The following is a 25,587-nucleotide window of genomic DNA, read 5'->3' as shown; positions in this document are numbered from 1 at the left end:
TTTTTTGAGACAGGGGTTCCTCTGTGTAATAGTCCTGGGTGTTCTGTACTCACTTTGTAGACCAGGCTGTCTTTGAACTCAGAGAGTGTTTAAGTGTGCTGGAATTAAAGGTATGTATGCCCAGCCTACTTTTGGATTTTCTGAGCTTCAGCTTCCTAAATGAACTGTTTCTATCTGGGTCACACAGTTGTGGCAATTAAACAACAGGGCTGCGATCTGGATTATGCCATAGCTATAGTGTCAATGGCAGGCTAGCCTCAGCGTTGATGTAGATGGTAGGATTGCTATTACCTGAGATACTAACGCAGTTTTCAAGAGTTGCCTTGGCTTTACAGATAAGAAAATTTCTGTGCCTAAGGCATCTTGTTTCTGAATGAAACTTAATAAAGAACCAGCAAGATGGCTCAGTAGATACGGGCACTTGCTGCCAAACTTGAGGATCTGAGGTTAAGTCTCCAGGGACCACGGGTACAAGGAGAGAACTGACTCCTATAAGTTGTCCTTTGACTTCCATATGCATGCCTTGTTGTCCTCCAGGTCAATAAATAAATCTAATAATTAAAAGAAAAAGAGAAATCCATCAAAACCACTTGTAAAACATTGAGGCAATGAGCCCCATCACTTCAAGCTAAGCAAAGAAGGTTGGAGGAGGGAGACCCAACACAACAAGACTCCTTTTTTTTTTTTTTATTTTTTTTTATTTTAGATATTTTCTTTATTTACATGCGAATTTCTCCATTCCCAGTTTCCCCTCCAAAAAACAAAAACACAAACAAAAACAAACCCCTGTTGCCTCCCCCCTCCCCATGCCTGCCACCCCGCCCTCTCCCACTTTCTGGCCCTGGCATTCCCCTACACTGGGGCACAGAACCTTCACAGGGCCAAGGTCCTCTCCTCCTCTTGATGATCGATTTTGCAATCCTCTACCATACACATGCTGACAAGACTCCTTTTTATTGCCTACATGATTTTTAAATTTTACTTAAAATGTTAGAACCAATAACTCCTATTTGTAATATTTTCAGTATCTGAAAGCTATTTGACCTTGAGCACGTTTTCCTAACTTATTTTTTAACAAGATCATTATGTACAATATTGCTATTGGGGCTTGGGGTGATGGATCATAGAACTTGGGATAAAGGTTTAGATGGTGCTTGCTAACATTATCTTTCTTTGTTTTATACTCAGGCTTTGGGTGGCAATTTAAAATGATTGATTTGGTTGGCAGCGCCCCTACCAGAGGGCACAAGGCAAACCCAAACCCATGCCTGACTTACCTCTCTAGAACTGCTTGCAGAGAGCGATGGAGGGTTTAAAGAGGCATTGAGAAGCTCTGTTTGTCTGTTTTCCCCCTTATATTCTTTTACTCAGGGTTTCCAAATGAGGTTCTGGGGAATTCTAGAGTGTTATCTTATTAAGGAATCCATTAGCTCTCATTCATGCTAATCTGTTCACATTTGCATAAGCATCTTAATGGCTTAAAGAAAAATCTACAAGCCAGAGATTCTGGAAGTTTCTCAGTGTAAAGCCTTTTACCCAGTTTGCTGCTTTTCATCCACTATAACTATGGATGGATTCCAGGGGTGATTTCACAAACCAACTGTGTTAGATCTGCATTAAAACACTGGTCAAATTTTGATCTCATATTCATGGTAGCCCTTCTGCCTCAGCCTTCTGAGTGCTGGGACTGCAGGTGTAAATCACCATGTTTAGAGAATTGAATATCTATAACTTCCTTACTATTCTATTAAAAAGGAAAAAAAAATCAATAAAAAACCCAAGCCATTGACCAATTACTTTAGAGAATACTCCAGGGTGCCATCCTTCCATCTGTTGGCTGATACAAATATAGCATATATACAAGGAAAGCAGATTTATTGCTTCTCATGTGGTAATTTGAAACTTACATGTATTTGTATTACATTTCTGTGAATTATTTTTAAAGTTTACATTTATCCTTGTGTGCATGGGTGTGCATGGGTGTGCATGTGGAAATTGGAGGACAGTGCGCTGGCAGTCATTTCTCTTCTACCATATGGACCCAGGGGACTGAACTCACATTGTCAGGCTCAGAGGCAGGCTTCCTTATCCACTGAGCTTTCTTACCAGCCCTATAAATTTGGCCATATATTGTGGATTTTATCCTTTCATCCAATACTTGTCTTTCCACCATCCCGTTCAAAGGTTTGAGTATGAACTCCCCTGTAGGGACAAGGTCTTTTGCTGTACAGGCTGACTTTGCTGTATAGCTAGCATGACCCTGCTATAGTCATGGAATATAGTGGAATATAGTGGGAATATAGTAGCATATTCCCACTTTCCAAGGGCTTGGATTCCAAGTGCGCACTGTCACCGCTCCCAGCTCAGCATATGAATGGTTAATGCTCATTTGGAGAAACTGAGTACTGATATATGTGTCATGATTCCATTTGATAGTGAATTAAAGTAAAAGAATTAATTTTCAAAATTGATAGGCTGTGACAGAGTTATGAACACAAAAGAGTTAGAGAGGTTCTTTAGGTAATCTTTTGGGAAACTGAAGACATTGGTTAGCATATCCTAATTTTAAAAAAGGTTCTTAAAACTAAGAAGGTTTATGTGTTAATCACAATTATATAAATATTTTCTGAAATTTATATTAATTTAACAAAAATATTAATAATATTGCACTTCTAAATTTTTCTCCTAGAATTTTGAGATAGAGGTTTTCTTAAGCCAGGCGGTGGTGACACATGCCTTCAATCCCAGCACTTGGGAGGCAGAGGCAGGTGGATTTCTGAGTCCTATGCCAGCCTGGTCTACAGAGTGAGTTCCAGGACAGCCAGAGCAAACCAAGAGAAACCCTATTTCGAAAAACCAAAAAAAAAAGAAAAAAAAGTTTTCTTAAGATAAGAATGATATATAGGCCTGGAAAAATGGCTCAGAGCCTAAGAACACCGGCTGTTCTTCTAGAGGACCCAGGTTTGATTCCTAGCACCCATATAATAACTAACAGTGATCTAAAACTCTAGTTCCAGGGCATCCAAAGACCTCTCCTGGCCTTTGCAGGCATGTACACAGAAGTAAATGTAGAAAAAACACTCTCGTACATAAAATAAAAATAAATAAGTCTTTTAAAAAATAAAACAATAACAAAAAAAGAATTAGGTCCATGGAATCTTCTATATATTGAAGTACCCTACCAATAATATATATATGCATATATACATAATTTATAAATATATATTATATATAAAATACATATAAAAATATATATAAATAAGTATATTCTGCTTAAATATAGCTTTTAAATACCAGGTTAAATCAGTATTTCTTCATAATATAATGATCAATGAAAATAAAACTATAGGGAAATTTTGAGTGTTTACATAAATTTAAAATATAATTAAAGTTCAGTAAAATCATAGTTTTTCTCTTAAGGATTAGTGAAAAACGGAATCTAGTAATCACATTTAATATGACTGCAAGAGCTAGCAACAGCAAATTCAGGCACAGATTATGTGACATCATCATTTTATTTCAAAGCAGAGATGAGATGGCATATTGGTTTTGGAGCTTAGGCTACTCACAAATCATTAGAATCTTGACACACATAAAAACCCTAAGCGAGTCTGCCTCAGTACCCATAACTGTTTCTAAATGTCTTCCCATGTGCCATGTATACCAAAGGATCTCAATTGGAATTTCTGCTAACCCACAGACCTGCACCATGTGTCCATCTGTCTACAAATGTGTGTAGATGTTGAGGTGCCTTAGCTCAAACAGTCTTCATCACCCTGGTCCTCGGCAGGAGACAATTATTTTAGATATGAAAAGTTCCGGTACAGGGAAGTGGTCACACACCTGCTGAATTACTGTGATAGGATTCAATCCCGGCCTGTGGCTTTGAAGTCTCTGTTTGGAGCCATTATACCACACCACAATCCCAACATCTGGGAAGATTTTATGTAAAATTTCAATAAAATGATTCAGGTGCCAGAATATGGGCATATAAGCACTTGTGCTCTCCCTTCTCCCTCTCCATATATATGTATATGCATATATGCACATATATATTCTATGTGCATAATCTGTATGTAAATACTTTCTAATAATCTATTATATACTTTAACCCTATCATATAGCCAGAAAGCTATTTGTTGATGTCCCCCTGCCAATTAAAAGTGGATTTTCAAGCTTGGCAGTAGTGGTACATGCGTTTATTTAATCCTAGAGTTCAAGGCCAGCCTGGTCTTCAGAACAAGTTGCAGGACATCCAGGACTACGCAAAGAAACCCTGTCTTGATAGAAAAAGGGGAAAAAACCAAGGTCAATTCCTGGCTATGTTCTCTGGCTATATGGTGCAGTTGCTTGGAATAAAGCCATAATTGGGGACAAATGTCTTTTGCTCATAATATGAATAAAGTCTGAGGAGAGCATATCATCCTGTGCCCTGGGTGGAAATTAGTGCTGAGGACTTTGTAAGGCTTCTGCAGGCATGTGCTGTACCACTGTTAGATGATGTTCAGTTGCACTGGCCCCTGCTCTGCAGTTCTCCTCTGGGATCTCAGGGTTCCCAGAAACCAGAGGACCTCAGATCTGATTCCTGAGCTAGAAGGCTTTTGGCCATGTCTTCCTGGGGACTGAGGGAGTGAGGGAAAGCCTTGCAGCGTGGAGACACAAAGGCCTTTGGCCCTCTGTGCAATTCTCGGGTCTGGGACTTCGCAGCCACTTTATCCTCCAACACTTCCCTTCTGTACCTTGGCTCCACACTGCCTGTGCTCACTGTGAATGCTGGTGCAGCTCCAATGTCAAATCTTAGAAGCATTTGTGTTTTCATGTCTCCTGACATGTGTTAAATAGTTTTTCTTTTGTGAATGCATTCACCACTGTCAGAGGCTACACTACTTTCTGTCCTCACTGCATTCAGGGTTTCTGCTCTCCTGATGAGCTTCACAAGGACTCCCTGAACCTTATAGACGAAACAGTGGTGTTCAGTCAGTCATAAACATGAAGTGAATAGGCAGAAATGAAAAGATGCAATGTGAATTTCAAATCACTTAGAAAGGGGATGGAGGAAAAGAAAAAGAAAAACAGGAACGTAGGAAAGAAGAAAAGATGTGGGGAAGGAACAAGAGAGAGGGAGAGAGAGGAAAAGAAATAACAATTTCTCAGGCTCCATTTTCAGGTGGAGTCTAGTCTGTTCTCCTTTAAAGGATTTACATATCATGTGCTATGATTTAAGAGGCTAAAAATACCACTTTGACATTCATTCATTTTTGAGTGGCAGCTAGAACTGGGAGGGATAGCTCCATGGTAGAGCACTTGCCTAGCATGCAAGAGGCCCAGGGTTGTGTCCTCAGGAAGCCATCTCTTCCCCACTCTGAAAGACGAAAAAAAAAAAAAAAAAAAGCTCTTCAAAGGAGGACAAATGTGTGCAAAGTCACTGCTTCCTCCATATGCATCCCCGACTGATGGCAGCAGAGGAGACTGCTGGTGTGCAGTTGACTCTCATCTTGTTGCTTTTGAGCTTTAGAGGTAAAGAACCTGGATTTTACTGATAAAACTGTCAGGAGCTCATAAACACAAGAGTATGTTTAGTAACTGGCAAAATTAAAATAGAAAAAAAAAAACGGCAACCATACAGGCAGGATTCAATTATCAGATGTTTTGTTTGTCTTTTATTGTATTTTGCAAATGAAGCTAATTGCCAACAAATAGAAATCCAGAGACATCAGGTAAAAATCAGTAGTTTTCATAAAAGTCAGAAAAAAAGAGGAAAACACCCGCCCTGCATCTTGGATAGATTTTGTGCCCCTCTGCAATGATCCTTCCCCGGTTGGTTAGCCATGGCTAGTGCCGACGCATGCAACCCTCCCTCATTACTGGATAAATGACACTGACACATTTCTAAGATGCTCCAATCACATCTCCTGTCAATAAGCATTTATAAAGATCTGGGAATTCTCTTTTTGTTTGATTAGTTGTTTTTTGTTTGGTTGGTTTTTCTCTGTGTAATCCTGGGTGTCCTGGAACTCGCTCCGTAGACCAGGCTGGTCTTGAACTCAGAGACCTACCTGCCTCTGCCTTCTGAGTACTGGCATTAAAGATGTGTACTACCATGCATGGCTGCAGATTTGGAGATTCTTACAGATGGGAGTTATTATGTGCAAACTTAAAATAATATGCACTGATCATTATTTTGATGCATCACAAACTCCTGTAGGTTTTCTTGATCTCTTATACTTACACTTACTTAAATGCATAATTATGACTAGATCTGTAGCTTTTTAAAATTAACAATGTCATTTAGCTATATCACAGAAAAGTTAATGCATTCAAGTGTAGTAAGTCTTTGAAAAAGAAAAAAACCACTAAAAGTTTAGACAATTAGCTTTTGGTTGAAGAATGCATTTTATAGAGAGATGATTCTCTTGGTTTTTTTTTTTTTTTAAGTAGAAAATGTGGGGATAAAAGTTTGCTTATTAAGTACTTGGAAACAGTTTAAAAATTGAATTGACTGAATTACAAACAAGCACAAACAAACCAATGAATCACATGTTTACCTGAGACGAAATGTTTGTGTCTGCAAAGTCTGACTGCACTCTGGAAGCAGTTCATGGATTCTTTACATCTTCTTTCAATAAAGAAATTACAATAATAATTCCTGACAGTGGGAACCCTGTTGGATTACCTTATCTAAAGGCTCTTAGCTATTTGCTTGGTTTGGATTTAAGGCTCTGTACTTTAATGTTTAATTAATACAATGATTGGAAGATGCATGCCTTTAGAAAAGATTAAAACAATTTGTTTCCCTTGATCCTTATGTATGAAAAGTGACATGTAAACTAAATGAGTTACATTCAAAGATTCCCTTAGAAATTAAAGAAGTTTGAAGTAAACCTTTGCCTTACTTGGGAGTTTGTAGAAGAGCTAAACAAAAGTTTGGTTCTTTAGGAAAAGTAGAAAAAAATAACTATGTATTTAAATCTAGGTTGGCTTCCTACTTCTTCAAACAAAAGAAAACAAAAGAAAACAAAAAACCCTTTGGAACTATGTAAAACTTTAGACAGGGAATAACATGGTCAAATGCCCAGTTACCTTTTGATACGTAAATTTACTTCCACATATATTCTTTTAAAAAGTCATGTTAAGTTATTAATTTAGGAAAAGCCCTACTTTCTTCCATGTTCCCAGTTGATTGGTTGTACTCAAATTCTGCATGCGTGTCTCAGCCTGTTTCCCAGCACCTGCCAGTTTCTTTCGAAGTCTCTGAGCCTTTGTAGTCTTTTCCTTACTTCTTACACAGGCTTCTTTCAGTCCAAGCAGTATATCAACCTGTAAATGCTACTTTAATGATTAAAAACAAAAATGTTATTTTCAAAAGTTTTTCCTGAGGTTACAGAGATGGCTCCCTAACCTCATGGTTAAAAGTTAAAAGCATGGATTCTTACAGAGGTGCCACGTTCTGGTCCTAGGACCCCCATCAGGCAGTTCACGAGTGCCTGTAACTTTAGCTCTATGGGGTGTGTTGCCTCTGATTTCTAAGTGCACTTGAGCTCACAGGCACATGCCCGAACACACATATACACAGTTAAAGGTAGTGGAAATAAACTTTAAAAATATTTTTCCTGCAGGTAAATAGTTTTGAATTCTACCATGTAACCCCCACAAACAGTACCTGTTGAATTTCTCTTTAATGGATTTATATTCATGGTTTGGGAGGCATCTTAGAACTTGATGTGTAGTTCTGGGTAGCCTTGAACTTAGAGTGATCTCCTTTCTCTATGCCATCACACCCAGCTTTTTAAAACTTTTTTTTTGTTGTTGTTGTTTTGGGTTTTTTTTTTCATAATTATACCTAAAATTTGGAAGTATAAGGAAGGCCTAGTACTAAGGGACATCAGAATTTGCTTTGAGACACATTTTCAAGGTGATTTCTAGAAACACTTAAAACGAGCAATGACCTAGCTGTTTATGCCTCAGGTGTTTTCTTCAAACAAAACTTTGTTTTAGACAATAAAGTGCAATAGTCTTTACCTGCAGCACTGTCTGTCCAGTCTGCCAGCCTCACAAACCTTAGGTAAGGCCATGATCCTCCTTCCTGCAGACTGATCCTATGTACTCGACCCGTGCACCTGTGAAACATTCTCTTTGTTCACTCACTCAGGATTATCCTTTAAACCTTTACTAATTTGCAGTAACTTGGAGCAGGAAAGAATCTTATTTAAGAACTAGTCAAGGTGATGTTATTAATCTTAGGATTATTAAAATATGTCTTTAAAAGAAGATAGCCAGTGACAATGAGGAAGCAACATATCCGTAGTAGCATTTTCCTGATCGTTCCGTCACGGTTGGAGTGCTGGCTGTCAAAGCCTTATTCGCCCCCCCACCCACCCGCACATGGTCAGTAGGCACTCTGTGTTTAGGTGCACGCCTGGTGCATTTCCAATACAAAATTAGAAGGTAGCCAGCCGTTCAGCAGGAGACATTGCCATTTCTCTGATAACTGTGAGCTATGCTTTTAGCCATGAGCTAGAGTAAATTAGAGCAGTTGATGCTTTATTACTAAGGTTGTAGATGGAGGAGGATCACAGGGCTTAGAAATGCCTTGGGCTTTGGAATTGGTACTGGCTGGGGGGGTCTTCGTCTTGCTAGTCTAGGAAATGCTTACTTTTTACAAAGTTGAACAAGCTGAAGTGGCAAGTATTTTCACTTCCTTATCTTTTATGGAAAAAAAATTTATAACTATAACCCAGTAGTTCTCAACCTTCCTAATGCTGCAAGCCTTTTAATGCAGTTCTTTATGCTGTGCTAGCCCCCAACCCATAAAATTATTTTCATTATTACTTCATAACTCTAACTTTGCTACTGTTATGAATCATAATGTAAATATTTCTGGAGATAGAGGCTTGTCAAAGGGGCTATGATCCACAAATTAAGAATGAGTGCTTAAATGTTAATAAATAAAATATCCAATAAAAAAAATGAGTGACTGCTTAACCCTTTTACCATAAGAATAATTCACTTTTGCTTTGGGGTTTTTCAGACTTGTATGAAAAATATTTGTATCATCAGTGTACCAGATATATAACAATTAAGTACTCTATGTAGTTGCAATAAATTATAATCATGAAAATATATGATCGCAGTGGTGAATTTTTCTTTTTCTCTTAACAGTGGAAAGAGTGGAGCGAGAGAACCTTTCAGACTATTGTGTTCTGGGCCAGCGGCCAATGCATTTACCAAATATGAACCAGCTGGCATCCCTGGGCAAAACCAACGAACAGTCTCCTCATAGCCAAATCCACCACAGTACTCCAATCCGAAACCAAGTGCCCGCACTGCAGCCCATCATGAGCCCTGGTCTTCTCTCACCGCAGCTCAGTCCTCAGCTTGTCAGGCAGCAGATAGCCATGGCCCATCTGATAAACCAACAGATAGCCGTTAGCCGGCTCCTGGCTCACCAGCATCCTCAAGCCATCAACCAGCAGTTCTTGAACCATCCACCCATCCCCAGAGCAGTTAAGCCAGAGCCAACCAACTCCTCTGTGGAAGTCTCCCCTGATATCTACCAGCAAGTCAGAGATGAGCTGAAGAGGGCTAGTGTGTCTCAAGCTGTCTTTGCAAGAGTGGCATTCAACCGCACACAGGTAGGATCAACAACATTCTCTCTGGGGACTAACAGTCAGAGTAGGGAGGAGATGTGACCTGTATTCATTATAATTCCTTCAAAATGTTTTATAGTGATGAGGAAATGGCTGGGAGACGCTTGCTGTCGAGCATGAGGACCTGAGTCCAGCTCCCCAGCAGCCTTGTCGAAAGCTCACATATTTAAGCCTAGTGTGGGAGAGGTGGCAGGGAGAGATAAGTGGGAATCTGGTGCTCTCTGACCAGTAAGTCTACCCACCCTGTGAGCGCCAGGGTCAGCAAAAAGACCCTGCCTCACAGTAAATAAACAAGCACACACACACACACACACACACACACAAACACAAACACATAAATGTAGTGTAGAGCCATAAGGATGACCCACAAATGTCAGCAGTATGCCTCCACATGCATGTACACCACCTGTCACACATATGATACACATGCATGCATATCCTTCATACATACATCACACACACACACACAGACACACATAATATACAGGAAAAATTTCAAAGCACACATAATTGAATAATAGTCTTCTGTCATGACACAAAGTTAGCATTCATCTCTACAAAATCTTAACTGATTTCAACATCTGCGAAGCTACCACCCAGCTCAGCACCAAGAATTTGCCCACTGATTGGCTGGGTGTTTGTGCATGCTCCTCCCTCATTCTTACCATTTGTGTTTCCCTGGACGGACCCTTGGTTGTGAATTTTGTGACTATCACTACTACCCTTTTAATACATATTTGAGACTACTTGTAAAATTATTTATGTATGCTCAAATAACTTGTTTTTAAATATTTTTGAACGTTATGAAAATATTTCTATAAACCTTTTAAAATGTGCAAGTTAGATTTAAGGTGTTAACATATAGATAACTTAGTTTTAATGCTTTGGAAGAATTACATTTGACTATCATGCTAATTATAGAGGTAAACAGTTCCTTCACTCGTGTGTTGACTTACTGAGTGTGGCTTGTTTGACTTTTTTTTTCTATTTGTGTGTCTTAGTGAGTGTATATCAGAAAAGAGTGTTGTTAAAAAAAAGGGTTTCAGAGCTCATCCCAGAGTTTCTGATTTAGGAAATGGAGGACAAGATGTAAAGAATTTTATTCTAACAAGGTGGTGATGCCCAGGGTGGAGGGGTACATTCTACAAACTGCATGTCTTCTCTTATGATGGACAATCGATCGAGTAAAGGGGCTGAGCCTTGGGGACTGATGGCCTCTGCAGTGAGCAGAGGGTAGCAGAGAGTTGTACTGAACTATTTAGGAGAGTGGATGCAGTGATGCTGTGGACCTGGGGAGTTGAAGCTAAGGGATACTCTCACTAGGATAGGCAGGGCCAGTCTTCAGGAACACAGCAGGTTGGAGCTTTAAGACCTTAGTACATCTGAGGTAGGGAAATAGAAAAGGTTCTGGAGAAAACTTGAAAGAACGTGACTAGGTTCCTGGGGGAAGCAGGACATGAAGGTTAATGAAATTTAATGAAGATCAGGAAGTATATTTAATCTAACAGAAATCAAAAGGAAAATATTGAGTTAAAAACTGTGAGATTGGTTGGTAGTTAATAATAAAAATTAAAGATATTGGTGGGAGATCATTGGTTTAAAAAAAGATCTTGTAAGAACTTGCTAGACGTTTTGAACTTTAAGCACTGGAAATGTGAAAGGTCTCATGTGGAAATGTGCTCTGACTCACTAAACAGAATTTGGTCATAGGGAAGGTTTTTGCTTTTTTCTCTTATGGAAAGTGGATAGCACTTCCAGTTAGGAGGCTGTCAAGAGAGACCTGTGAAATGTGGGGAAGGGTGGACAGAGGGCAGGAAGCAGTAGAGCCATCATGGAAGTGTTTCAGTGGATACAGGGTGAAGCAGTAATGATGGTCTAGGGTGAGCCTGGTGTCTTTTCGAAAGCAAAGGAGAGAGAGACTGCAGAGTAGCCGTAAGGCCACAGGAATTTTAAGGGTTCTAATTGTTTTTACTTTGAAATATTGGCAAATTTCTTACAAAGATTGACAAAGAATATTGAACCTGTAAGTTTGGCATTAAAAACAGTGGATATAGAGAGAGTGGGATATTAGAAAAGTGGTACAGAGCCTGGGATTTAAACTAGGACATGGAAAAGTAGTGTGGTGCAATGATTTCAAAGAAGCCATTGTAGTTTCCTGTGCTTGGACACTTGGTTCCCCAAGAGTGAAACTATTTGGGGAGGTTGTGGGATCTTTCTTAGATGGAGTACTACCTACAAGAGGAAATATGTCACAGTGTGTGGGCTTTGAGAGTTTATAGCTTCCTGTTTTCCATTCTCAACTTAACCAAGTGTCTTAACCTTTGTTTACATCTTCCTGCTCCTGCAGGAATCTCTCACTTTCCCTGCTACTGAGGACTTAAAACTGCCCAGGACCAGCTTCGGCCAGGCCTGGGTTCTTGAGAGAAGGGATGTCTGGAAACTTCGAAACAAAGGACTTGAAGACAAACTAAGGGTTACAAGCTGATGGCCTATGTTCTGCTGGGCGTGGCTCCCTAGACAGCTCTGTGTAGACAGCGCTGTGTGGACAGCTCTGTGTAGATAGCTCTTGGCTCTGTAGTTTGCTGGCTTTCTGCTTGAGACAGCTCTCTCTGCTTGAGACAGCTCTCTCTGCTAGTAAAACTTCTAAAAGCTCTCTGGATAGGATAGTTCATGGGGTTTCTGACCAGAGTCAGAAAAGTTGCTATAAAAACATCTTGGATTTTTTGACCAAGTCAGAAATCCTGTTAGAAAAGTTCTAAAAGTAATTCTCGAGTTTTCCGACTAAAATCAGAAAGCCAGAAAAAATTCTAAAAGAGCTGTGTTTGCTCTTCAGATAGCCTTCTCTGGATACCTGCTGGAAAACATTCTAAAAGATGTGTGTTAGCTCTCTAAGTAATTATTGGGATTTCCGACCAAGGTCAGAAATCCTGCTAGAAAACATTGTAAAAGAGCTATGAAAAATTGTAAAAGAGTCCAACCAAAATCAGAAATCTTTTTAGAAAAAAATTCTTGAAGAGCTGTGTTCACTCTCCAGAGATCTGCAGACTACTCAGCTCTCCCTAGAAAACATTCTAAAGGAGCTCTAACTGCTACTTCTCTCTGCTAGCTCATCTCACACATACCAAAAGCCCAGTTGTTTTATTTACAAATCCAATCAGTTATTTATTCCAGGTTTCCTCTTGAATATCACACGAATCAGCATTCCATGACCTTAGTCCCTTGACTCTTAGGAAGAGACAGTAAGCACATTCTTTTTAACATTGCAAAAAAATTCAGACATCTACTTGTCTTTATGTGGGACCTTGTCCAGAGAGTACTATTCCAACCATGATTAGACCTCTGTTCTGTCCTAGGCTGACCTTGAACTCAGGAATCTACTGTCTTTCTATCCGACAAGCTGGCTCATAATGCAGTTGCCTCTCTTTTTCTAGGTCTGTAAATACCCCCATAGAATTCATATTGCATCCTTATATTTTGCATAGTTGAGAACTTATATATATTTTTGAATTCATGCTTTTAGAGTTCTTTCCCACAGCCCAAGGGACTGTCCTGAAGGTTACAGTATACTGAGAGGAAGACACACCCTTGCTTCACAGACTTTTTTTTTCTTCTAGACTGGGTTTCTCTTTATAGCCCTGGCTGTCCTGGAACCCACTCTGTAGACCAGGCTGGCCTCAAACTCAGAAATCCGCCTGCCTCTGCCTCCCGAGTGCTGGGATTTAGGCATGCACTGGGATTAAAGGCAGCACTGCCACTATCTGGTGCCTCCCAGACTCTTGCTGTCTCTGATTATCATGGAGTTATTAACCTTGACAGAGAGGACATTCCTTATTAAAATATGTACACTATTATACAAGCCTTCTGCCTGTAGCACCCAGCAACACTCATGGAGGCCCACACTCTTCTGGCTCTGTTTCAGGGGCAGGAAACCATGCCATACTGTCCCTTACATGGCCAAGTCGGACTCCAACAAACCAATGAACTCTTCCTTAAGTTGCTTCTGTCAGGACATTTTATTACAGCAACGGAAAATGAACTAATGCAGGTAGAAAGCATTCCCACCTTCTGAACCAGGGAAACAGAACACACGCCTTGAAGAACAAGTAGGTGGCCATGGAGTAGTAGGGAGACAATAGCCAAGTGAAGAGCCTCTAGAAGATTCCACATGGATGGAAAGCCATGATATGTGGAGAAAGAGAGGCTGGACATTATGCCACGAGATTTGGCATGATGTCTATTGGTTGGGAGATGTCCTTATCAAATTTCAGAGTGTAGCTCCTTACAGTGGTGGTGACAAGGACCAGCACTTCAGAGTTACGGAGTGATTAATTGCTTAGGATGCAGAAGTCAATTGCTTTTACAAAACTGAGTGGCAAAAAGGCAACCAGAAGCAGATGACAAGCTCAAATGTGATTGGGAATCAGCTTAAGATAGGTGCTTTGCAGCCTCAGATCAGATTAAGCAGCATGAGGCAGAGTCATTGATGGTAACTGGGAAAAGAAGAGGCCCTGGGGCTCCTGGGGTTTGGTCTTTATGTGTTAGATGTAGAAAGACAGGAGAGGTGGATTCTCTTGCTCCCTTGGCTTTTAGCTACCTTTTTCATGGTATTAATGACAGAGCCCATTCCCATCACTTGAAAAAAGGTATTCAACACAAGTTGCATGCATCTTCTTGTGACTTAAAAGTCCGAGGCAACATTTGCATGTCTTTGGAGAAAATCTGTTGCCCACTACTGAAAATACAAAGTGAAGGAATCTATCTTCTGCACTTCTATATGCGAGCGTGTTCTGTATCATCCCTGTGCATGAATAGACTTTTCATGCCTAGCCAACATTTTATTGCCTAGTTATGTGCACAGCTCTTTTTTTTGGCTAAGGGTAAAATTGAAAGCATGGTTGTACTACTTTAGATTTTTGAAGTGACTACAGTATATATTTCACCCAAATAGCATTGAAGCACGAGGAAAGATTCTCCAATGAGTCAGGACGAAAGACAGTCTAGCTGAGAGGATACACTGTGCCAAGGCACTGGGCTCCTCTTCTCCTGAGGAATCCTTTATGTCTCTCTTTATGGATTAAAAATTTTTCTTTGGCATTGCCACCTTTGAAGTGCCAAGTTATAAAAAGGTCTAATTGAAGCACAGAACACATTTTATTGTTTTTTCTTCTGCCATTAAGTTTGTAAGATGGCTACACCCAGAAAGTAACATTCACTTTCAATCAACATGAGCTTGAGTCCATCCATGGACCAGCCTTGAAGATATCAAATGGAAACTACATAGGAATGTATGAGTATTTCCTCTTTAAATTCTGTTTTCAATTTGGGAAAGCTTTTCATCCCTCTGGGATCATAACCTGTTGTGTATAATCCCAGCCTAATCAAGGTAGATGGTATGGACAGAATGACATAGTTTGAACTTGCCCAGGAGGTCAGCAGGCAGATTGTTTTTGCTGTGTGTTCTGTGCTCACTAACAGCACACATGGGCAGCTGACTTTACCAGCTGTATTGTTAAATGGGAAATACAGTGTAGTGTACCCCCATGAAACCAGCCATGGATTTTCCAAATGGTGAGGCCTTTTTGAGTAGAATCAGACATTTCTGGGTGATAGAGTAACTTGCCAGGTAAAATTCATATATAAAAATGGTTAAATGATACATTTTTTTCTAGAAAGAATGGTTATGCAAAACCAGAACCATTCATTTTTGATAGGCATCCAAAGCCATCTTGTCCTCAGTTGCTCTCCTGATGTAGAGCATATTCTTACATGCCTCAGTGTTTTCAAGAACTAATTGGCATCTCTAGGACTCATTTCTTATTAGTGCTAATAAAAACCGGTATGTCACATGATCAGTTGTGTCCCTGGATTTCGGCTTGAAGATTTAACAAGAAGTCTCACTAGTTTGTATATGTGTAGGTGTGCAGAAATTAAAATCACCTGCAAACATTCATCAATTCAGCATGAATATAAACATAAAAACCTTGTCTGCCTGCTTTTGAGATTTCCAGATGAAAACCTCATGCTTACAGTAAACGATATCTGAAAAAGTGCTTGTTACTTAAAGAGACTATTCATTAGTCTCTTAGATTGCTGAGCTATATATCATTTGATCATGTAAAAATGACATCGTTAGGGTCTATATTTTCAAGAGTTTATTATTTATTTTTGTTTTTTTTCTAGGTTAGTGTGTTGTGATGGATTTGTTATGTCATTTTCATACATAAGTGTTGTTATATTAATATAGTTTGTTCTCATTGTTCCCCTTCTCCACTGTCATTCTGTGGCCTTTGCCCTTGCCAACTCTATTGGTTTTTAATGCATCTTAATTTTGATCAATGTTGTCTTAGTTAGGGTTTTACTGCAGTGAACGGACGCCATGACCAAGGAAACTCTTATAAGGACAGCATTTAATTGGGGCTGGCTTACAGGTTCAGAGGTTCAGTCCATTATCATCAAGGCAAAAGCATGGCAGCATGCAGGCAGGCACGGTGCGGGAAGAGCTGAGAATTCTGCATCGTCAACTGAAGATAGCTAGGAGAAGACTAGCTACCAGGCAACTAGGAGGAGGGTCTCATTGTCCACAGTGAAACACTTCCTCCAAGAGAGCCACACCTAAGAGCACCACTCCCTGGGCCAAGCATAGTCAAATCACCACAAAGTCCTTTATGCATCTGTCTGGCAGTACCTTGTTGTGTGCCGCAATCATGGCTCTGGTTTTGGGAATGGATAACCTTTTGGCTGCCATCTTTTACTGTTACTTGCTATTGTTTTTTGTTTTTATATTTTTCTTCTTGTTTATCAACAAGACGTGTCATTCAAACTAAGAACATACAAATTGAGTGCGTGTTTTTTCTGCACAAGGAATTTAGCATATTTATGCCAGTAGTGCCAGGATGTGAACTCTCCAGTGTGGCATGAGGCTAATACAGTTCTGGATATAGTGTATTTAGTAGCATCACACTTGTATAACTCTTTTGGAAAGGATGGCTAGCCCTGCTTGTCAAGCTGTTTTGTAGCAAAAGGGAACAAAGGAGTACAGTGAGGCAGCAGCAATAGCTGTTTTCTTATCTGTCCATTCTCTTATGGCCCTGTGGGACCGTAGAAGCAGACACATACCCTTGCTTTGTGTGTGCTGCTCCACACTCATCCTTATTCTTCTGATGTGGGCTCTTCATTTTAAGAACTGTCCTTAGGCTACTTGATGTTGATAAAGAGCTGGAAAAGGGACTGTGTGAGAGGAGCCACACAATGACCACCTCTTCCCCCATGGAAGAGACTGCTCTGATAGGTATAATCAGCTTGAAGCTCCAACATGGTCTAGATTTTTGTCCCCTCCTTCATTGTCCCTTGGAAGATTTTATTAATAAACCTCTTGCATAGGAATTTTTATCTCAAGATTATAGGCCCATGCCATTTCGATGCCACTGGCATTTGCTTATGCCACAAGAGGGTAAAGCGTAGTATCTGATCTGTACCCATTCATTCCACAAAGCAACTACATACGCTGTGTAGGGCTAGAATAGCTTGTCTCTGCTATTTCTTAGCGCCATAGTTATTTTAAACCTGAAACCCTATAGCTCTTCAGTTCACTGAGTGAAAAATAGTATTATTGGAAGTGGGGGGAAGAGTGAGAGACAGGGGGTCGTTGGGAGGAGAGATCGAGATTAGGAATGAGAGAATTTGTGGATATGTAGGAATGAGATTCAGGAGAGAAATGGGACTTGAGGCCTTAAAAGTGTACCACCATTGCCTTGTGAAAAGAACCTCAGTGGGATCAGCTGTGGTGTGCTGGTAACATGAGTTTGGAGCAGCTTTGCTCCCTGGCCCTGCCCCTCCCTACTGCTGGACCCCAGATGCAGATGGTGTCTGTTGAGTCGCCATTTCTGTAAGGTTCTCACTTCTGTTCACATGTTTTCTTCTGCGTCTGAATCCTGAATTCGTCTTCAGTTGGCACCTTTCTCTCATTAGGTCCGAACATGAAGTAAATCACTCGGTTATCTACCCCATTTATGTCTTTGCACCTTTAAACGTGATTTTGAATCCTAATTTTAAGCATTCTGTTTTCCTTGTTAAAGAATAGACTTGAAAATCTCGGTCAGAGGCCCATGTAGGATGAAAGGCTCCTGGAAATGTTTTCAGGCTTCAGATTACTGGTGTCCACTGACCTATAATAAGTAATGTTTCATAAAATATGTACAGTGACTTTTACTTAATAGGTAAACTATTCTCTAATTTATTTAAAAATCCAATGACCTACATATTCATATGTTCAGAAGTCCCCATTTACTCACATCGCTTCTCCTCCGAGACCTTCCGTCTGAGCAAATCTGTTAAATGAAGTAGAGGAAGCTTTGATCCAAACTAGGGTAAATCCAGTGGAACGGACGCAGTGGCACATGTGAACAGGAGCAGCGGCCGGCCAGAAGAGGGAACTTAGGGCTGGCCTCACACCCTTCCTCCTCTTCCCTTTACGTTGCCCACAGAGCACAGGGGCCATCCCTATAGGCCGGCAGTAAGACATGGATGCCTTTGAGAATGAGACTTATCTCGTGCCCGTTGTTCATGTTCAATTTCTTTTCCTCTAGGAGAGGGGTCAGGTAAGACTTACTGAACTGATTCTTAGACACATATTTTTGGTAGAAGAATAGGTACATGTAGTAAAATGTGCTACTTTAGAACAGCATAGCAAGTTTTTGATTTGGTGACCTGCTACTTCAGTTAATGACAATCCACGCCATTTAGCAGAGGTCTCTTTGGAACAGCAGTGCAAATATCCTGGTCTTATCTGATGGAGAACAGGACCCTAAATATCCAGTGGGGTCTCATTTGATTGACATGTCCTCATTTGACTACTTCTTAGTTTTTATGAGACACCAAAAAAAAAAAAAAAAAAAAAACTTACAGTTTACTCATCAAAGCCACATCATTTGAAGAAACTTAAGACCAGGGTCATAAATACAATTTATGAAGTCACTCAGCAACTGGAGAATGTTTTCAGCAGATTGGAAAATTAGATTGAATGATGTATCAGAAAATTTGGCAGGAAGGCCAGCTGCTGAAAATGCAAACACCATGTATGAAACGGTGTGGATTTTGATTTATGCTTTATTTACACAGTATTTGGAATATGTGCCTGGTCCTAACTGCTAGGGTTAAAATTTCTAAGAACTTGCTAAGCATCAGAATCTGAAGCAACACAATCAGAAAGACAGAGATATGTAACAACTACAGGAAAAAAAATCATAGCTCAATTCTTGGATGTCTTAGTGTGGGTCTCTTTTGGAGGAGGCAGAAATTGTCTTTTAATGTCATAGTTTGATTTATACATACTGTTAGCGAGAGATGGGAATAATTTAATTTTATATTGTAATTTATATTTGTATAAAATGTTACCTCTGAGATACTCATACTCATTGTCAGCTGACATAGTGTCAGACAGGATGATTTCTCAGTATCTAGCTGAGATCCAGGCTCTTTGCAAGTCATGGACCACAATGTAAATCTTGACTCCATGGTCCAGTGAGCTGGTTATAAAATAACAAGGAGACATGGAGAAAGAGGAAGTCCACTCCCTGAAAGGTGGGCTGTAAATATAAAGTGCTGCATGTCAGGCATGAACATGTTATTGAATTTTTGATATACCCTCTTTTGATTTCAGAACATTACATTAATAAAATAGGGAGCGATGGCCTTACTTACTTCATAAAATAATCTTTCATTTCAAAATCACTGGCTTGAATTCTCAGATTTAAAGATTGTAATAATATTAATATCTCCCAAGATAGCAGTGTCTCAAAGTTATTGGATAGCATGAGGGGGTGGCTCTCTAGATAGCAATCTTATTTTAGTACCTCCCACACAAATAAGGGATTATTGTTAATTAGTGCCTTTTAGGCAACCTCAGCCAAAAAGCATGTGGTTAGGCCAGCGACTAAACTGCACAGGCTCAGAGCTTGCTCTGTCTATGCCTCTGGTAAAGGAGAGGATGATTTCAGCAAGTAGAAAACTACACAACTCAACCTCCCTCCCCAGTCTACCTGAAATAGAAAGTGTAGGTAACAGAAGATGGAGAGATTCGTTTTCTCCATCTTTCACAAAACAGAGACTCAGAGTGAACTAATGTAATGACAGCTGTCCTGTGTGGTCCTCCTATTTTTAACTGATGGCCTTACAAGTTAGTCACCAGACTCGTAGCAAATCTAAAGTTTTCATGACCTGGAAATAGAAAATTCCATTCTGGTGATAATTTGGTGTCACTTTTCACTATTGTCTCCCACGTACTGGTCCACTCATTTCACACAGAGAAGGAGTCTCCCTCCATCTTCAGTATTTGTATCTGCCTCTCCTGAGGCTAGCTTCATAAGAACCTGGATTTCTGCTGTGAGCATCTACTGTTGTATTCTTTTAAGGCCTAGGCCATATTTTATACTTTTGTAAAAACTTCACAGAGGAAATGGAAACACTACTTTTAGTTCTCATTGTTTACAGATTTCATCATTGTTTAGTTGATAAGCATTAAAACAGTATATTCAAGGAGTGTTCTTTTTGTGGCCATTAAGTGAAATGAGAACCTTGGCTAGAGTTATATGCATGTTTGTTCAAATAAAGTGAATTAAGTTTTAAAGCCCAGAAATGCTGTGATATAAATACAACGGTATTAATTTGAAGTCTTTGGGCTTTTCTAAGCAATTTCAATCTCTCCGTAATTTTTGTGCTCAAAATGGTCTCTATGGACTATGGCATCTACTTCTGAACTTTTTCTTACCTGCCACTATGCCCATCTGGAGTAGTTTGTAAGTCATGGTTGGTAGGCACCTGCTTGTGTGCTCATCATGCCTGTCTCTAGCTCTATGTATTGCTAAGTAAAATCTTCATGAAAGAGAAAAAAAGCCCTTTTAAAACTATATTCATACTATAATTAAAGCAATTTGATATTTTCCAATTTCTGGAATTCCAATTCATTATAAAAATTGGGTTTGATGTATGAAATTAACTTCATGATCTACTATGATAACTATGACCCATTTGAAATGATGATATAGATGAAAGCTTAGTTTTAATTATTTTATATGTTATATAAGGTAGGAAATTTACATAACTTTTTGTAGTATACAGTTTATTTCTTGGTGATTGGTGTTTTTGAAACAGTGTCTCACATAGCTCAAGCTGCCCATGAACATTCCAGGTCTCTGTCCATGGCCTCAAACTCTTCATCCGTCCATATCTACCTCCCAAGTTCCAGAATTACAGGTTTGTGCCATCACGTCCAACAACAATTACTATCTTAGTTTCACCTTACCTGAAAAACTCATATAGTCATTCCATTTTATATAACTCTTACCCCTCTTTATATTTCCCTCTAATAGCCCAAATAATTTTAATTATCTCACTTCCTGAAAGTTATTGTTTATATTTTTGCCTTATGTTTGGGAAATTATTTAGCAGAGTTTAACTGATATACTCTGAATATTCAAACCTTTAAATTTAAAATGACTATATTTCAACATGTTTGACTCATTTTCACATTTTACAGATTCTTGTTATATATTTAAAAGGTCTGCCAGGCATCCCACGATAGCTGCCATCTAGTGAGTCCTGAGTTCATCTCTGTATTCATGTTAGTGCTGTGGGAGAAGTAGAATTACTTCAGTGTTACAGGTGAGGAAATCTGCCCTAGGGAGAGTGATTGATCGGTATGTAATTCGAGTACAGTTTTGAGCTCAGGAAGCCTGAAGTCAAGCTTCCTGTCATACTGGCTTAACTCTCAGTCATCTCTGCCATCATGCAGCAGGGCTTGCAAGACACAACCCCTTTCTCAAGGTGGTACAGGCAGCAGATGCAAACCAATAGTCCTGTTATGGCATATAAGGGCCGCAGTCCCCTGTGGACTAGACGAGAATAGGTGCTTCCGACCCTGGAGGTGATAGGAATTAATGTGTATCTTTTACAGCAGGAAGGAGCACAGCACTGTGGTGTTGCAGGACAGCTCTTGCTTCACTTGTCTCTAAAAGCATCTAATGTATTTGAGATAGAAATACTCAGTAATCGTACTTTTTGTTTTGTTTTGTGTTTGGAAAGCACTAACTTTGCTAATGTTATGATAAAAGAGTCAAACTAGTAAATGTGGGGAATGGGTTATCAGTAGTTATTTCATAGAACATTCATGGAAACGAGGGACAACCAGGGTCTAGAACTTTATGAATAAGATAGCCATTGTGCCTGCTACTTGCAGTGTGTGTAGACGCTCTGTCTGTGCCCAGAACTGAGTGCATCCCTGACAGAGTGTTTGCAAAGACAACCTGCTCATTCTTCTGCTTTTGCTTTTTGGTGCTAGTGTGTTCTGAAAATGTTGGCTTTGAATGTACATGTGTAGACCAGTTGTGGTGCTTATCATTTCTTAAAGACAAGACGGACATAGATTATGTCTTAAAGACATAGACTCTGTGTGCTAAAATGGCAGCCATGACAAGAGCTGGGCTGAGGATGTTCCTCTGTTGGGCTTGCCAGCCTGTGGCTTGGACAGGGATGTTATATTCAAGACAGCACAGGCTCTTTTAGCTTTCAGAATGTTTAAGAATGTTCTGTTGTATGCATTCATCTTGTATTGCATGTATAATATTGATATGCCAGGTAGCATGGTCAAGTTTTGTTGAATGCACCAGGAAGGGGTTTCTCATGACTCAAGTATTTATAAATTACAGACTTAAGGTATATGGCGTAGTTGTTCCAAAGTGAGATTTGCATGAGGCAAAGTGTTACTGTCAGTAGGTTGAATAAAATGATCTTGAGTGCTTCAAGAGACAGACTTTAATTATGTGGCCTGCTCAGGCCTGCTATAGACTCTTTAGCCAAGATAAAACTCCCTCCCTGAACTGTAATGAATAAGTGTTTTCTTAAAGGTCTGTATATTCTCCATATCACTAGCTCATCACCAAGCACAAAATATAGAGACTTGGCCCCTAGTGACTTTATCTGATGGCAGACAGATAGCTTTTATAGTGGCTAATGTGAAGGAGGATGAGAGGTATAAATGTGAGACTGCACCTCAGTCCAAAGGAGGGCTATCTGTGCTCATATGCCTACCTTTGCAGTGCTTTGAATGGTGTATCTCTGGCCTTTAGGAGATACTTTTATAAGTGCATTCTTATTTGCAGAGTACATTAATTCCCTGTAGGTGTTCAATTCTCTCTAATCCATACTACAAAATACGACATGCATAGGCTGTCTTTCTCAATAAAGAAATTTTGTAATAAAAGAAATTTTATTAAACTAATGTAATAACGACATCTTCTTTGAGGATTTAGCACATCATTTTTAATAATAAAAATCAAATTGCCATTGTTGTGCCCAGTATAGGTTTTATTCAAATCAGACTAAGTACTTTGGCTTCATGGCTCAGCAGAGCTCTGGGAGTTGGGGGTGGGGTGAATATTTTTAGCATTACACAAATGACTTTCAACAGCCAGGATCATAGTACAGTTGTAGGTTATGGAAAACCTGTTATATCTGTAAACAGAGGGAGAAATGCCTCAGAAGCATCTAGAAAGAAATGAAGTGAGGAAGGCCAACTTTTAAACAGTGGATGCCAGTCTACTGGAGCCACCTACATGCCCCTGGCTTCACTGCTCTGTGGAACTCCTAGTGAACCTCCAATGTGTGAAGAGTTTGCTATGTAGGATCAGACTAGGAATTTGACTTTACGTGGCTTGTTAAGAGGGCACTGATGTTAATTGGTTGTAAAATAATAATAATGATAATAACAACAACAACAACAATAATAATTTCTCTTGTTACCTGAGCCTGGACGTCAGAACTGAATGAGAATTAAGGCTGATATAAGCCTTCAAAAAGGATAGTGAAATATGAACAACACAGAGAGGGCCTTCTTTCCCTGTCTCTATTCAAGGAGAGCGGTCATACACCTGGGGACATAGGAGAGTGGCCCAAGTCCCCAGAAAGCCTCCTCTGTGTCTGCTTTTCAGTCATGTTAATCTGGAAAACGGGAGTAAGCTGCGGATTGGTTTGGGGGTCTTGTTTGTTTGTTTGTTTGTTTCTTTGTTTTCTTTTTTGCCTTCAGATTTTTTAAAATCTTGCCATTGCTTATGACATCATCTGCTTCAAACAATATGCCATTGTAAACACATACTTTCAGAATCACTGTGATATATTCTTGAATCATACGTTTTCATAGGAGTTGTCACTTGATTTCTGGAAGGGTTTGCCACTAAATACCCTGTGCAATGTATTCGCCTGTCTCAGAGTTAATGAGTAAAGCATGCTGTGAGGAAATAGGGTGTGTGTTTTCTGACACTCCCAGTCTCTGTATTTCTAAGTAGTATGGCCTGGATGGGTTTCCTTGGAGCACAGTTCAGCACCACACATGAGGGGCTAATGTAACCTTCTCATATCTGCCCTTGCCAGATTGGAGCCCAGACTTTGAGACTCTTTGCTGTATGGCCAGTGAGTTGCTTTTATGGATCGAGTTACCTCTCTCTGTTGGAATAATACATAAACACCACAAGTTGCCTTTTTTTGTCTCCCATTTCAATGGCCACAAGCAGCCACATATGTAATTTATAGGGATGGGGACGGCCTCCAGCTACTTTGATTCTTAGACAAACACCAGGCTTTGGCTCCTCCACGTCCCCCTACACACCTGGTGTATATCACTTTAAAAAATAAATTATGCCTCATTAAATTACAATTAAGTGGCATCATGATCATTTGTTTTTCTGGAAGGAAGATGTTTTGCATATTGAAAGCCTAATTTGTTGCAGGTGACAAAAAGGCAGAGCATATTATCTAACGTCGCTTCATTTGGGGGGCAGTGTGTGCTGTTTGGTGTGTGTGCACACCAGTACCTCCAGATCTTATTAATGTGCATGGTCATTGGCCCTTCAGAAGGTCTTATACCACTGTATCAGTTTTTCACCCAAGAAAGCACACTTCCCTTACTTCCCTTGCTTGTCTGGAAAAAGCGTGGCCTCTTTTCTTTCAGATGTTCCTCTGCTGTCTTTCCTGGCTGCACCACTATCTCTCCCTGCAGGTGCTACTCATATTTAAAGATTCAGTCAGACCCTATCTCACCACCTCCACAAAGCCTGCCGCTCCAGTCCCACAGTTAGCAGTACATCTTATTTTGAACCAGGATGGTGCTAGCAGTATTTGGAATTTATGGCGGTTGTCATTTTTTTCCCTTTTTCTTCCTGTTTCCTTCTCATCTCCCAACACTCCCCTTCCTCTTTTCACTCCTCTCTCCTGCTCCCTTCCCCATTGCTCTTTCTGTTTATCTTTCTTCCCTTATTCCTATTTGGGACAGGGTTTCCCTGCATGACCCAGGGATAGCCTTGACCTCATGACCTTGCCTCTGCCTCCTGAATGCTAGGCCACTGGTGTGCCAGTAAGAACAACCACAGTCAACACCTTTTCCAGCATGCTCCTATAAAACCTTGCTCCCACCATGCAGAGAACTCTGGAAGCAGGATCTTTTTCTTTTTGTCTTTTTACCTTTTCCCTGATTTTTTTTTAACCAAAATATAAATAAGAAAGGAATTAATGGAGCTCTTGATCTTTGGGACACTTATGCTAGATTTAGGACTTCCCTCAACAGTTGAGGGACGATGTCTGGCTTAGTGTTTCCATAATTATTTGTTTTGTGTGTGTGTGATCTATTTAGCCTAACTCTAGAACTGTGCCAAAAACTTGAAAACCACATATAAAGAATAATTGTTCAAATCCATCCTGCTCTCTGAGGATCTGCACAATTCTTTTTTTTTTTTTGTCAATTTTTTTTTATTGATTTAAGTTTTATTGCATTATGATGAGAAAAGATCCATGATTTCAATTTATCTGTTAACATTTAAAAACATATGTTAAGTAAATAGAATTAAATCACATTCTTTTTTCCCTTTTGTACCCCAACTCCTCCCAGAGACCCCCC

At 39.8% G+C, this 25,587-nt stretch overlaps 1 protein-coding gene and 1 non-coding gene across 5 annotated transcripts in view; one reads left to right on the top strand and one right to left on the bottom strand.

The window, feature by feature from the left end:
- Positions 1-25,587, top strand: part of Satb2 (SATB homeobox 2) — a 181,324-nt gene that overhangs the window by 94,976 nt on the left and 60,761 nt on the right. For all 4 annotated transcript variants that reach the window (XM_031367536.1, XM_031367534.1, XM_031367533.1 and 1 more), the window contains exon 7: positions 9,160-9,632. In XM_031367536.1, coding sequence (XP_031223396.1) covers positions 9,160-9,632 — 473 coding nt within the window. The remainder of the gene's footprint in view (positions 1-9,159; positions 9,633-25,587) is intronic.
- LOC116089569 lies at positions 12,547-12,610 on the bottom strand. The gene has a single exon (XR_004118360.1). It is a non-coding gene; the product is annotated as a U7 small nuclear RNA (small nuclear RNA).

This window comes from Mastomys coucha, unplaced genomic scaffold, assembly GCF_008632895.1.
Source record: "Mastomys coucha isolate ucsf_1 unplaced genomic scaffold, UCSF_Mcou_1 pScaffold14, whole genome shotgun sequence".
NCBI classification, from domain to species: Eukaryota; Metazoa; Chordata; class Mammalia; order Rodentia; family Muridae; genus Mastomys; species Mastomys coucha.
This window is presented reverse-complemented; position numbering and strand designations above follow the sequence as displayed.